The 13,763-nt window shown below is 31.6% G+C and overlaps 1 protein-coding gene across 3 annotated transcripts in view; it reads right to left on the bottom strand.

Moving 5' to 3' along the window:
- The window catches only part of PHF14 (PHD finger protein 14), a 208,970-nt gene that overhangs the window by 53,116 nt on the left and 142,091 nt on the right, over positions 1–13,763 (bottom strand). For all 3 annotated transcript variants that reach the window (XR_009610015.3, XM_060632560.3, XM_060632559.3), the window contains one exon: positions 7,412–7,529. Coding sequence is in view for 2 of the 3 variants with exons in the window: in XM_060632560.3 (XP_060488543.1) it covers positions 7,412–7,529 (118 nt within the window). In the remaining variant the exon portion in view is untranslated. The remainder of the gene's footprint in view (positions 1–7,411; positions 7,530–13,763) is intronic.

Here is a 13,763-nt window from a genome sequence, read left to right as displayed (position 1 = left end):
TTATTTGAAAGTGAATAGTTACCTATGCAGTTTTTACTCAACTATATCAGTTATAGAATTCTAGTTGCTTAATGCAGAAAATTGGAAAATAAAGATGAAAAAAAAAAAATCATACTCTCCCTCCTCAGGGATTTCTAATACAAATGATTATCAAAAAGTACCACTTGCCTCAGCAGACATGCACAGCATTTGTAGTTCCAGAAAATTTTTCATAGGGATTTAGATGACATTTCTCTACATATGAATTCAATTTACTATTGCTCTACACTATATAGATCAAGTAAGAGTGAACCAAATGGAGTTCTCCAAGCTAAGACAGTTAATCTGGTAGTAGTCAGATAATGACCTGTCATGTATACTCCATGGCTTTTCACCAAACAGAGCTTAAATAAGGATGAAAAGCTAAAATCATAACTGGCACAGTCACTGTAAAATATATGATGTATATGACTTGAATGAAGCACTCTTAAAAAATATTTATATATGTTCATTTAACCATGTCAAAATAAATGATCTTCATTTTGGGTGTGTTAACAGAAGTTGTTGAGATCTATATTAAGTGCACTCTAGGAAAAGACTGAATAGTGAATTGTGCCCTATATTTTAAAAAATTTAAAAATTTAAAAAAATACATTAAAAAAAAAACCTGTGCCCTATATCTAAAAAAGTACTTAATCTACCTTGAATTTTATACGTAAGTATACAACATAATTTTAAAGTAGTCTGTTGACATTTCACTTGGGTTTTGGGCATTGTGTATATTTGTTTTAAAGTTCTAAAAAAGTTAATTTTTAGGTGAGAATCTTTCTTAATAACTGAAGACTTCATAAAACACATAAAACAGATTCTTATTCTTGACTGCTAATTAAAATAATTTAGGGAGCTTGTAAAAAATATAGACGTCCACCCTCATTCCCTCTCTCACTTCTTCCTGAACAATTCAGTCTAAAGCCCATTAGGTTATAGTAAGCAAAATAGGTGTCCATGTTGGGTGGCAGTGGAGGGTGATGAGAGATTAGTTTTGTATCAGGGGACTAATTATATAAGAATATTTAAGAATAATGGGAACTAGTTTTCTGTAAGGGAGTTAGAAATATAGAAAGGGAGAAAACTGGAATGGTTTCCAGTATCTATAAAGGCAGAAACGGGTATGTGTACATATACATCTAGTCCTTCACTCTGTCTAGAAGAACTAGGAGGAATGACACTGCAGTAACAATGAGCACATCTAGTACCCACATCTTGGTTTCTAAATACTACTCTCCACTGAAAGGAACTGGAGCTCCTTGGAGAAATGGCTGGTTCTAGGACTAGGGAAAGGGAAAGTACAGTTGAGTCTGGAATATCTTTAGTAAGGAAATACTTAAAGATTGCTGGGATCATGTCAAAAGGACATAGATGCCAAGCTGAAGTGGGAGAAGGCAGTCTGAAATGGCTTCCATTAGCCAAAACTGGGACAATTTGAAGATCAAAATAAATGAGAATAACCAATATAATCCACTGAATAAAACAGAAAATGAAAGTCTGATGAGGATAATTTGGATAATATGGATATTTGCATAGTCTCAAGGTAAGACAAATTAATGAATTAATTAGAAAAGGGAAGAGAATGGGAGAGACTTGCAGACAGCTCCTTAGTCAAGTGATTACCATCTATGGTTCATATTGAAGTCATGTATCACCTGAAAGAATGCATACTGCATCACATCTGTGGCATTTCTTATCAAAGATGCATAAAATGAATCTAACTATAAAAAAGATTTAAAAAATACAAAGTAAGACATTCTACAAAATAACCGCCCTGTAATCTTCAAAAGTGGCAAGGTCATGAAAATCAAGGGAAGAATAAGGGACTGTCCAGACTAAAGAAACATGAAAAATAAATGCAACAATGATTCTGTACTAGATCCTTTTGCTATAAAGGAAATTTCTAAGACAAATGGCAAGACTTGAATACGGAGGATTGGATGGTAATAACATTAATTTTCTGTTTTTGTTGGTTATATTTGGGACATGAAAGAGGATGAAAAAACACAAATGCAAAGCAGAGGTGTGACAAATGTAGTTTCTGAAAGATTTTAGTACCAGTATAGAAGTATGGTCTCCAGGCATTTTTGTTGATGTGCCCCCATACTAAAAATATTTTAAATATGTATCAAAATATATTTGTGTGAAGTTATATCATGTTCCACAGTATTAATATATGATTTACATTATAAAGCACAGACATACAAATTAAAATGGGATGTTATACAGAATTAAGTTGACTTAATTAGACATCTTGTCTATCTCTTAGGGTACAAACACTTCATTTTGGAGGCCACTAGTAAAGAGAATTGGTAAAAGAGAAGAATATGGCAGACCTATTTAGATAGTTTCCAAAATAGGAGAAACTGAAAGAATGAGGAAAAAGTGAGGCACTGAATCAACACAGGAACAATGGAGGAAATGAACAAAGAGCACACTGGGGAAACATTTAAGGAAGAAAACTTCTCTTAGAGGACTCAGAGAATGATTTTCTGTAAGGCACAAGGATGGGTAAGGCTTGAAGATGATTCCAGGTATTTAGGTTGGGTGAACAAATGGAACAGAGAGGGAGGAAAACTAAGAGAGAGGTGAAGAGGATGATTAAGAACATGAGGCCCCTGGGTGGCTCAGTCAGTTAAGTGTCTGACTTAAGCTTAGGTCATGATCTCATGGTTCATGAGTTTGAGCCCCACATTGGGCTGTGTGCTGACAGCTCAGAGCCAAGAGCCTGTTTTGGATCCCCCCCATCGCCCCGGCTCTCACTGTCTCTCCCTCAAAAATAAATAAGCATTGAAAAAAATTTAAAAAAGAACAAAACGCATTATTTTTCCAGGCATATAATACTCATTAACATTAGTATTATGGCAACATAGTAAAAAGCAGGGGAAAAAAATTCCTAAGGCATGGTGATAGGTAGCAATGAACTAGCTGCACTGAATATAAACTTAATACACTGGCTGGATAGCTGCTGCCTTAGTCAAATGTCTTTGAAGCACAGCCTGTGGGAGAAGATATGTTTTGTGCATATGTGTTTCCATGTGTTTGTATATGTGTAGATTTGTGTTTCCGTGTGTGCACACATATATGTATATATCTGTGTCCATGTAGTCATTTTACATGAAACCTAAAATGAACTTAAGTAGGTTTATAATAGGTTGATAAGTCAGAGAAAGTCTTATCATGCCATATTTCATGGGTTCAGGTAGAATAAACACTCATTCTATACACAAATATTGAATGGTTATCTTGTCATACCTGAAAATGATATAAAATTATGTGTCAATTATTTCTCAATTTAAAAAAAGTCATTCTACTTTTAGGTAAATTGTAATTAAATCAATATTATTGAAACTACACTTAGGTGTATTTTATCATGTGCTAAACCTTAAAATTATGGATTATGTTATGGTTAACCTTCTTAGACTTGAGCAGAATTTCCGTAAAAGTAATAGGCAGGATTTGTGACAGAAGATTTTTGCCCTCACAAAGCCCATACAATAAACGTATTACTTAAGAGACAAAGTCATGTATAAATATATTATGCTGCTGAGAATATACATGGCATTATTTTTGCTTCCTCTGCTACACAAAATTTGGAGACAATGTTAAGAGTTAATGTTTAAAGTGCAATGTATTTTCAAGCACGTATTCAACTATATACCCTCACCTTGTATTTATCTAAAATTCTAAGCAAAATAAATAACTTACTTGGGAGTCAAATTTTTAGAATAAAAGTTAAGACTCCTTGGACTTAATAATCCTGACTACCACAGAGAAAGGAAGTTGGATATACATTTTATAGTTGTAAGAATTTTATACTTCACTCCCCCCCCCCCCCCCCCGTAAATTTATTAGCAACTGATTGACTTTCCTTCTCCTGGCAGCAACTATTTTTATCTTAGTTTTCATATCATTAAAATATATGAACATGGCAAATACACACAGTATTACCTATCAAATAATAGTCCACTAAATGTAATAGAGGAAAATCAAGGACAAGCAAAGTATATTAATTTCCACTGTAGGTTTCTTTTAGGCCCTACAATGATACTAATTTTGACAGATACACTAGTTTTGACTCAGATATTAATAACATACTGATTTCTAAATTTAACAGCTTCTGCAGCAATTCACTGAATTATAAAGCATGATATTATCTATCAATGCTTTCTTTGGACCCAAACTAGCCAATATCTTTCTAAGAAAAATGTAAACAAATTTACTACCTGCTAGTTAGGAATGAACATCTTCAACAGTGAACAAATCAGAATGGATGCAGCAACAAATATTAATTAAGTTTCCAGCTTAACTATTACATTAAGTTTAATTTTTTATTGGGAAAAAAGCATAACTATACAATAGTCATGTTGATATGACAAAAATACAAATCTACTTCACTGCTGTAAACCTTATAAAGTAAAATGCTATGACATTCCAAAGATTAGACACTGTATTTGGATGAAATTTTGATGGTGGTTGTTTATTATCTCGTATTCAATCAGAGGTCAGAATACAGAAAATATATTGCAAGTTTTCTAACAATGTGCCTTCTTAATGGATTTCCATTCAGAGTAGAAGACCTATTGTCTCATAAAGAGGGAAAACAAAAACAAAAATAAAAATATCTTATCCTTCTCAATGGCTACTGGCATCCTACTGCATTAAGAAATATATGATAGGGGCATCTGGGTGGCTCAGTGTAAGCATCTGATTTTGGTTCAGGTCATGATCTCAAGGCTCATGAGTTCGAGCCCCTCATTGGGCTTGCCGCAGTCGCTGCTTCAGATCCTCTGTCTCCCTCTCTCTGCCTCTACCTGGCTCGCACTCTCCCTCTATCTCTCAAAAATAAATAAACATTAAAAATGTTTTTTAAAAGATTAAAAAAAAGAAATGTAAGATATACTCCTAACATATATATAAATAAGCCCCCTTTAATTTTCAGTATTCATTAATGAAGTTACTATATACCTTTAAGCCATTCCTTAAGCACTGTATACAATGCTACACATTTATAGTAGTACAGAACCTTTTTAAAAGAATGTACACAAAAAGGTGTATTTTTAAAGGGCAATAAATATTTTTTTAAAAGATGCTTTCCTTATTTGCTTATTGAGAGTAGAGGAAATCCCAAACAAAAAATGTATTAGAAAAATCATATTATGGAGTGCCTGGGTGGCTCAGTGGGTTGAGCACCTGACTTTTGATTTTGGCTCAGGTCATAATCTCACATGGGATCATACCCCATGTTGGGTTCTGTGCTGGAAGCACAGAGCTGCTTGGAATTCTCTCTCTCCCTCCCCTCTCCTTGGCCCCTCCCCTGCTCAAATGCTCTCCCTCTCTCTCTCAAAATAAACTTAAAAAAAAAAAAAAGAAAGAAAAAAATCCTATACCACAAACAGTCCCATAAGACGACTCTCTATAATCTACAGTATAATCACTATTTTTTTCCATTTAAACACAATTTCTGTATAGCATTTTTAAATTATGCAATATAACTTTTGCTATTAAATATAATACCTCTTAAATCTGGGTCTTAATAAAATGCCTGGAAAATAATTCTTGATATCGTATAGTTTAAAATCTTGAGCAAAAAAGCTTGATTATTACTAATAAAATGCAGAGTATATTCCACTTCAATAATCATTATGCTAATATATAAATTTTGTAATAAATTTGGTTTAAAAACCCTTTAAATAGGTTTTTTTTCTATAATAAAATGTTTTTCTGTAGTTTTTCACAAATCACTTTTTATAGATGGTGTCTGTGGTAACCTGGAACAAATAATTTTAACTGAAAAAAATACATTTTAGTGCTCGCTTCGGCAGCACATATACTAAAATTGAAAAAAATACATTTTATTTTTGTTTTTATTTTTACTACAGCTTGTACATTATTAAAGGTAAAACTGCAAAAATTATACAGATATCCATTACGCCTTTAGGATTACTCATGATTTTGGTATGTTCTGAAAATAGTGGCTTTTTATCCTTTGGAAGATCTCAAATTAAAAGTGGATCATTTATTAATGAATTAGTAGACTGAATCCACATACCACACTCTATGGCCATTATCAAGGTTCTTAAACATTTGAAATTAGAATCTAAAGGCAACAATTTGGCCAAAAAATATGTATATGTACAGAAATATATATTTGATTCCACAATCAAAAAGGAATTTAGTATTAATTTTAATTGACTCTAGGAGAGACAAATGCATTTAAGTGGCATTTAAGAAAGATGGCTTCATATCCATATTACAATAGATAGCTAATTTCCACTGTCTACTTACGGAAGAACAATCTGATTAACCCGCAGCTGATCAAAATGTCTTATTTCAAATATATTCAATATTTTTGTCAAACGAGTCAAAGTATCGGAGTCTAGTCACTCACTTTAAAGAAACAATAATCTTAAACTGCAGATTACCACAAATTAAGGTTATAATATTGATATTCAAAAGATATAATTTCAATTTTTGGAGATAAACTACTAAACAACCTTATTGTCCTTTCTAATTATGTAAAAACTAGTTTTGTCAAAGAACAGACTTTTCTTCCCCCCACCCCATGATCATCTGTTTTGTTTCTTTTTTTTTTTTTTTTTTTTTAATTTTTTTTTCAACGTTTTTTATTTATTTTTGGGACAGAGAGACACAGAGCATGAACGGGGGAGGGGCAGAGAGAGAGGGAGACACAGAATCGGAAACAGGCTCCAGGCTCCAGGCTCCGAGCCATCAGCCCAGAGCCTGACGCGGGGCTCGAACTCACGGACCGCGAGATCGCGACCTGGCTGAAGTCGGACGCTTAACCGACTGCGCCACCCAGGCGCCCCCTGTTTTGTTTCTTAAATTCCATCTGTAAGTGAAATCATATGGTATTTGTCTTTCTCTGACTTATTTCACTTAGTTTTCAAACAGCCGTTATTAAAAATTAATTCACAATATACTTAATGAGTTATCTACAAAATAAAATTGGATTTTATTGGTTATTCTGTTGACTCATATTTATACACATTAATATATATTTGTCAAAACAAATTTCTCATGACTCAAGCCAGAATTACCCTGCCATTCCCTAGGTGTGGTAAATAAGCGCAGGGTGACTTTCTTTGGTGACTAGAACACTATTTAATATATTACAGTAACATAGAAAATACACAAAATTTACAGCTAAAACATTTCAGAAGATATTTATATAACTTAGTAGAGCTGTTTATTCCACAATTTAAGGGCAATAAAATCACCATGGCTAAATAGTCTTGAAGTACATTAGATTAAAATGTTGGTTATTCATAATTCTAATTCTCTTCAAAATCAGGAAGCTGATGGTATGATATGGCTATCAAAATGAAGTGAAACACTTTTTCTTATGGACTTTTCTCCTTACCTTAGAAGATGAAGAATCACACTCCTGACATATCCACCCATAGCCTGTTTGTTTAGGAGACTTTTTCAAAGGGGGATCCAAACAGCCAAAATGGTAGCACAGTCTGCATTCATCACACCTGTAGGGTAAAGAGATTTATGGTGTATCTAAATAATATTAAAAACTATCTTTTACAAAGACAAATGGCAAATTACCATACATTTCAACACTGTTAATTCTTCCCTTAGTTCACAAGATTATTAAATTAATGTCTATGACAAAGACAATCTAAAGCTGAAATCTATGTTTAAGGAGAAAACAAAATACAACAATAAAATTAAAACAAAATAAATATCATTCAGAACACTTTGATAGCAGAAATGTTGAGAGCATATGAATGAATGTGTATAGCCAAATGTGTTCATAACACAATTTCAATTTTAAACATCAAGAATTAATCAATTATCCATTAGTTAAAAAACATTTAATATAAGATGTATATAATTCTAGATTATGAATTTAATCTAATACATTGTGATTACTTAAAAAAACTTAAGCTGTAATCAATTCTATACAATGTACCTTATCACTCTTTCTCCAAGTGAAAGTAGACTGTAAATACACTTTCTAATGTTTATAGCATGTTAACACAATCTAGCAAATAAAAATCATTCTAAGAATTTGGTATTATTTTCTCAAATACAAAATATTCTCAAAATTACCTGTCACTCTCTCTCAGTGCATTTGGTTTTTCAGAGTACCTCCTAGTACATCCTTAAGCTTATCAACAAATATTTTGATACTGTCTTTGCCACCCTATAATGTGCAAAATCTAAGAAAACTATCATACCTATTCTTCGTTTCAGACAATCTCATCCTGCTGACAATGAAGAAAGATCTGCATTATTTCATTGTTTTGTACAATAAAATTTGCATCAGTTGGAATAACAAGACCAAAATTTAACAACAAACAACAAAGATGTATACATCTAATAGAAAGGATTTTGTCCTCATTTTCTTTGTGTTCTTTTAAGTTAAAAAAAATACTTTTCTTCAGTCTGTCAGATTCTCTTTATTTACTGTCTCTCTTACTAATTTACAACTTAAAATGTTGAGAAATCCAAATACGAAACCACGAAGAAATTTTTATAAAGCATGTGTTACTCAATAAATTGAAAAATTACTATTCAATAACCTTTATTATAAAAAAGGGGGGAAAGAACTATTGTTAGAAACAACACACCAAGAAAAACCATTGATTTTTAAAAACCATCAGAATAAAGGGGCGTATAAATCACATTTAGGTAAAAATTTCAAATCACGCTACAAAATCCAATGTCCCAAAGACCCATTTTGGAGATCAAGTTTCAGAAAGTTAGCAACTTAGTTAAGTTACTCAGGTATAAAAAAGTTTAAAACATAATATGTTGTAAGTTTACCCATTTTTCCTCTAAACTTTCTCCTTATGAACCATTTACATTTATGCAGTTTTCCAAAACCCTGATTTTAGACTCAAGACACGGACTCGAAAAGAATGATCTACCATGATAATTCTAATTACATGAAAAATGAAATCAAATAGGAATAACAGTACTTTATATACCATGCCAATATTATAAATAAACCAAAAACACATTTAAAGGCAGTCAAAGTATTCAAATACCTGTTGCTCTGGCATTAAGAAAAAATAACAGAATATATAGCGAACATCAAATGTAACATAAAGAAACTAAATGGCAAGCCCACACAATTTTATGTTCTTTCTTGTCAGTATAACTTATTTACCTTTAAGTAGTTAAAACTTCAATTATATTATATATAGTTACAGGAACCTTCAGAATATGAGCACTTCTGAATTTATGAGAAAGTTGAGACTTCTAGATAGCTGAGGCCATATTCCTTCAAACATGAAAACTACTGTTTCTACCATTTTGATGGAACACTTAAAAAGAATCACATTCTTTACTTCAGCAAGAAAATAAATATAATTTACTTTATCTTTGTCCTATCAGGGTCATGAATACAAGTAACACATGCTGCTAAGTGTTTAACTGTGTTTGGAGTACTATCTGCTGTTCTATTTGAATTCTTGTATTCAACTTTCATAGGTTTTCAGGGTATTAATTTGCTTGAAAAGTGTCAGCTACTGCTTTCTGATATTGTAACTATTTGTCTAAGCATTTTCCTAACAATAATTTGTTGTGGATTTAGAAAACAGATCTTTAACCTTAGTAAGACTATGCAAATGGACAATAAAAAGACATGAAAATGAGAACTTCTGAGTTAAGTACACGGACTCAATTTCAGTTTACTATATAGTCTTTTTTGCTTCACTTTAGGTTTTGGTAAATGTTCCTTAGAGTTCAGATTGCCAATATTCTGGGCTCTTGATAGGTGGAGAGTTATGGTATTACTGTTTTCCTAGTTCATATCAAATTATAACCTAATTATTGCATATTTACTTTAAAACTCTGTGTCATAACTTCAAATTACGATTTCTATTGTATAAGTCACATCAAACACCATGATGAATATAAAGGTATATCTTAATTCGTTGTTTTGTAAATAATTTGTTTATATCACCTGCATAGATGAAGGGGATTCTTATTGTTACCTATGTATTTCCAGCTAATAACTTTAAGAATAAGTTTGCTACACTGATACAGTTCCCATTTATAGCTAATTCCAATTAACTGTAAAATCAGGTTATCAGCTCAAGAATAAATGCACTGGGAAAACAAAGGTTGTATATGCTAGATTTGTTAGACAATAATGTTGAAGTATATGCCATTTGGAAATGACCTAATTCTACTGATTACTTCATTAGTAATACCTTTTAGAATGACTTACTCTCCCTGTGGAACTCTAATGTATTTGTGATGGGTCTCAGAGGAAAGGCAGAATTTGCTTGTCAGAATTAGGGGGTGATATGGAAGTTCTTTCAAGTTATAGCTCATTCACCAGTAAATAAAAACTGTAATCCCAAGAATAAATAGCAAAAAAGAGTAGTTAATACACTTAGGAACTGCTAAAATCCAGGAGAAAAAAACACAAAGAGAAATCAATCAATCCTGAAATCAATAGCTCTGTTAATAAATATGCAAATAAAAGTTCTTTCTACAAATGACTGAAATTATTTCCATGTGGAAAAAGTATGGTTGTTTTTACATTAGAATATTGAGGACATCCATAGATTTATGTGCTGGTAACAAAAATATCCTGAATGATACAAGTAAACTTGAACAGAATGTGTACGAATTAATATATCAGAGACAAATGTAAGAGATACCACTAAGAATCCTAGAAACCAAAGAATAATGTAGATGGTAAAAATAGTGGATTACTTATTTCATGCACATACAAACACCACTATGAAAACTCTGGCATATTTTGTCAGCCAATAAATTCTAGCTATGTTACAAATTCAGATCTTTTTTAAAAACTGAAAATCAGAAACTCCTAAGGGTCTGCAACCATTCTTCTACCTAAAAGCTGAAATAAAGTTGAAGTAGTTTTTGATCAAATTGTTATTTATAGTTTCTACTTCTATTTCTTACATATACCTGGAAACATAATTGCAGCACATAATATATACGTATTTCATTTATCAGAAAGAATAGTGAATGCAATGTTTTAAAATCTTTTCCAAGAGCAGTCATTGACCCACAAAAGCATAGTGATATGACACAATATACTTTATTATGGAACACAAATGTCTATATAAAAAAAAAACATTATAATATACCAATAGCACACATACTGTATAGAAAGGCAATATCTTAAAATATTAAAAGAGAATATTAAACTAACCTTTAAAGAAACACTATGAATTCCTTTTAATAAAATACAAACTGGATGCTTAAAGAAGTATCCTTTAAACATCTAATAAATATTATACACATTGACACTACAGGGCATTCTAAAATTACAATTTTGATGAGAAAAAGTGAATCCAATTTATAAGATGAAAGGAAACCTGATTGTTTAATTATATTATTTAATACAAATATTAAATACAACTTCCTAGGTATCAGATTCATAAAGGACACAGATGTGTAAATAATAAAGCAGCTAAATATATGTGGTCTTTTACACATTTAACAAAATGCAGTGATGAAATAAACATAGTTCTGTATGAATTTAAAATACTTACTTAGCATATGGTTAATTATAGCACCCTAGACAAAGAAAAGGAAGAAAAGGACTTATGTTCATATGTCCTCTGATCCATACAACAAACAGTCATGTGTTTACCTAGTTACTGAGAATATGGATACAAGTAAAAAGAAACAACGGATTTATTTCTGCCTGTGCCAACAGAAAGGCTAAAAGCCAGTATTCCAAAGGATTTCTTTAACTATCTTAATTTCCAATTGATAATTTCACTAGGAGAATATGTTAAATAACTGTTTTTAAACTAACTAAAACAATTAAGTGTGCCTCCTATAATTTATAGCCAGAGGATAAGCTAAACTTCAGAAGAGAAATCTGTAACATGGGACTTGAAAAGGGATGTACATTTTTTGTGATCAAGTTGACCCATATTCACAGCTATTTTGTTATGTCAAGGAACGTTTTATTTAGATCCATGTCTATCATAGAGCGTAGAATACTGACCTTAAAAATATATACCATTACATCTGTTCACTTAAAAAGAAAACAGACTAAATACTGAGAGAATTGATGGGTTGGGTTTCCTTACTTTTCATCATTTCTGTGTAAAAATTCTATACAAGAAAGATCCAAAGAATTGATCTTTTAATACTAACATTACTTAAATCTCACTAGCAGCTTAACACGCCCACATAAATCTATTAACAGATTGATAGATTCTTTCATTGAATAGTGGCCAATTATTTCAATTACCCATTTTAACAGATGGAGAAGAAGCAGGATTGTGGCCCATGAGTTAAATCACTTTTAAAATAATACAAGCTTGGACAAAATTCTCCATTCTTCCAATATCAGAATAACATTTCCTATCAATAAAGGTATATTTTATTCCTTATGTATTTTACAACAAACTTAGTGCAAACCACCTACATGAGCATTTTCCAAACAAAATAATTAGAAAATGTATTTTATATCATTCTGCAAATAGAAGACTAATGTAGAGATCTTCAACATATTTTCACTAGTGCCACTATAGACTTCTATTTTTATCACAGGCAATAATGACTGAATGAGTGGTAAGAAAGACAAAAATATTCTTTACACATGGAAGTACATTAACTGGAAAAAAATCTGGATAATTATTGAAATCCAAATTCACATTTAATGATAGCTTAAATAATGAGATCAATTCAGTTAGCTACATCTGCAGCAGCCAGGTTATAAGATTCAAAGTGAAACAAAAAAATAAAAATGAAACATAAAGAATTCTTAGAAAAATACACAATTAAGGTCAAGTACCTCCTCACAGCACGAGAGAATGATTAGACATTTCCATACCTGAAACACGTCTGCTTTGTTCTTTAATAAACTGATCTCCATCTGCTCATGCCCTTGGAAATTTTTCAGCAGTACAACCTGCTGTGCTCAAGCCCCACATAACTTTGTACTTCCCTGTTCATAATTAACTAATTATGCTCTAATCAATAGTGTAGATCCTGATTTTACAATGTAAATCAGATAAATGAGATAATAGCTGGGGGTCAATCTCATTTTATTTACAAAGCCCAGCGTGAACATCCAATTTCATTATATCTTATGTACCTGAACAGCAGTGAATCTTATCAGCAGGACTGCAGAAGTCTTAGAGTGAGCACTGGGAGAAAGAGGCCACGTTTTTTAAAGTATTGGCAAACCATGTCCATCTCAGAAATATTTTTAATCACAATCCTTAACATTATGTATATTTACAAAGTGCCGACTCAGATAAGTAGGAAAAAATTGATCTCCATATGCCATGCAACCCTAAAGCTGAGTCTCTTAAACAAGTTTCACTTGTCAAAAACAATTTTAGAAAATAATTTTTTTTTAAATGTTACATTCCACTCTGCTATACAGAGTCCTTCTACATTCCTTGAATAAATTTTGGTGAAATATTCATAAAATATTCTCATGTTGTGAATCAAGTACAACAGTGGTAAGTTTTGTCAAAAAAGGAACATTGTTTAAAAAGAGTGGTCTCATTAAGTTAGGATATAAAAACAAGGAAATAAGATAATGGTAATAAATGATCATTATTTATTAGTCAGCAATCTATTTTTAATGCCGTAAATGTATAGTCAGAAAAATACCAAGAAATACATGAATAATGATGGCATAGAAGTGAGACATAAATCATTTCTAAACTTAAGATGGATAAAGGTTAAGGCTAAACTTTTTTTCATGTTCAAACATAACTCTAATATCAAATCTTTTTTTAACA

This window comes from Panthera onca, chromosome A2 (genome assembly GCF_046562875.1).
Source record: "Panthera onca isolate mPanOnc1 chromosome A2, mPanOnc1 haplotype 2, whole genome shotgun sequence".
NCBI lineage: Eukaryota > Metazoa > Chordata > Mammalia > Carnivora > Felidae > Panthera > Panthera onca.
Note: the sequence above shows the minus strand (reverse complement) of the source record. Positions and strands in the feature narration are given on the sequence as shown.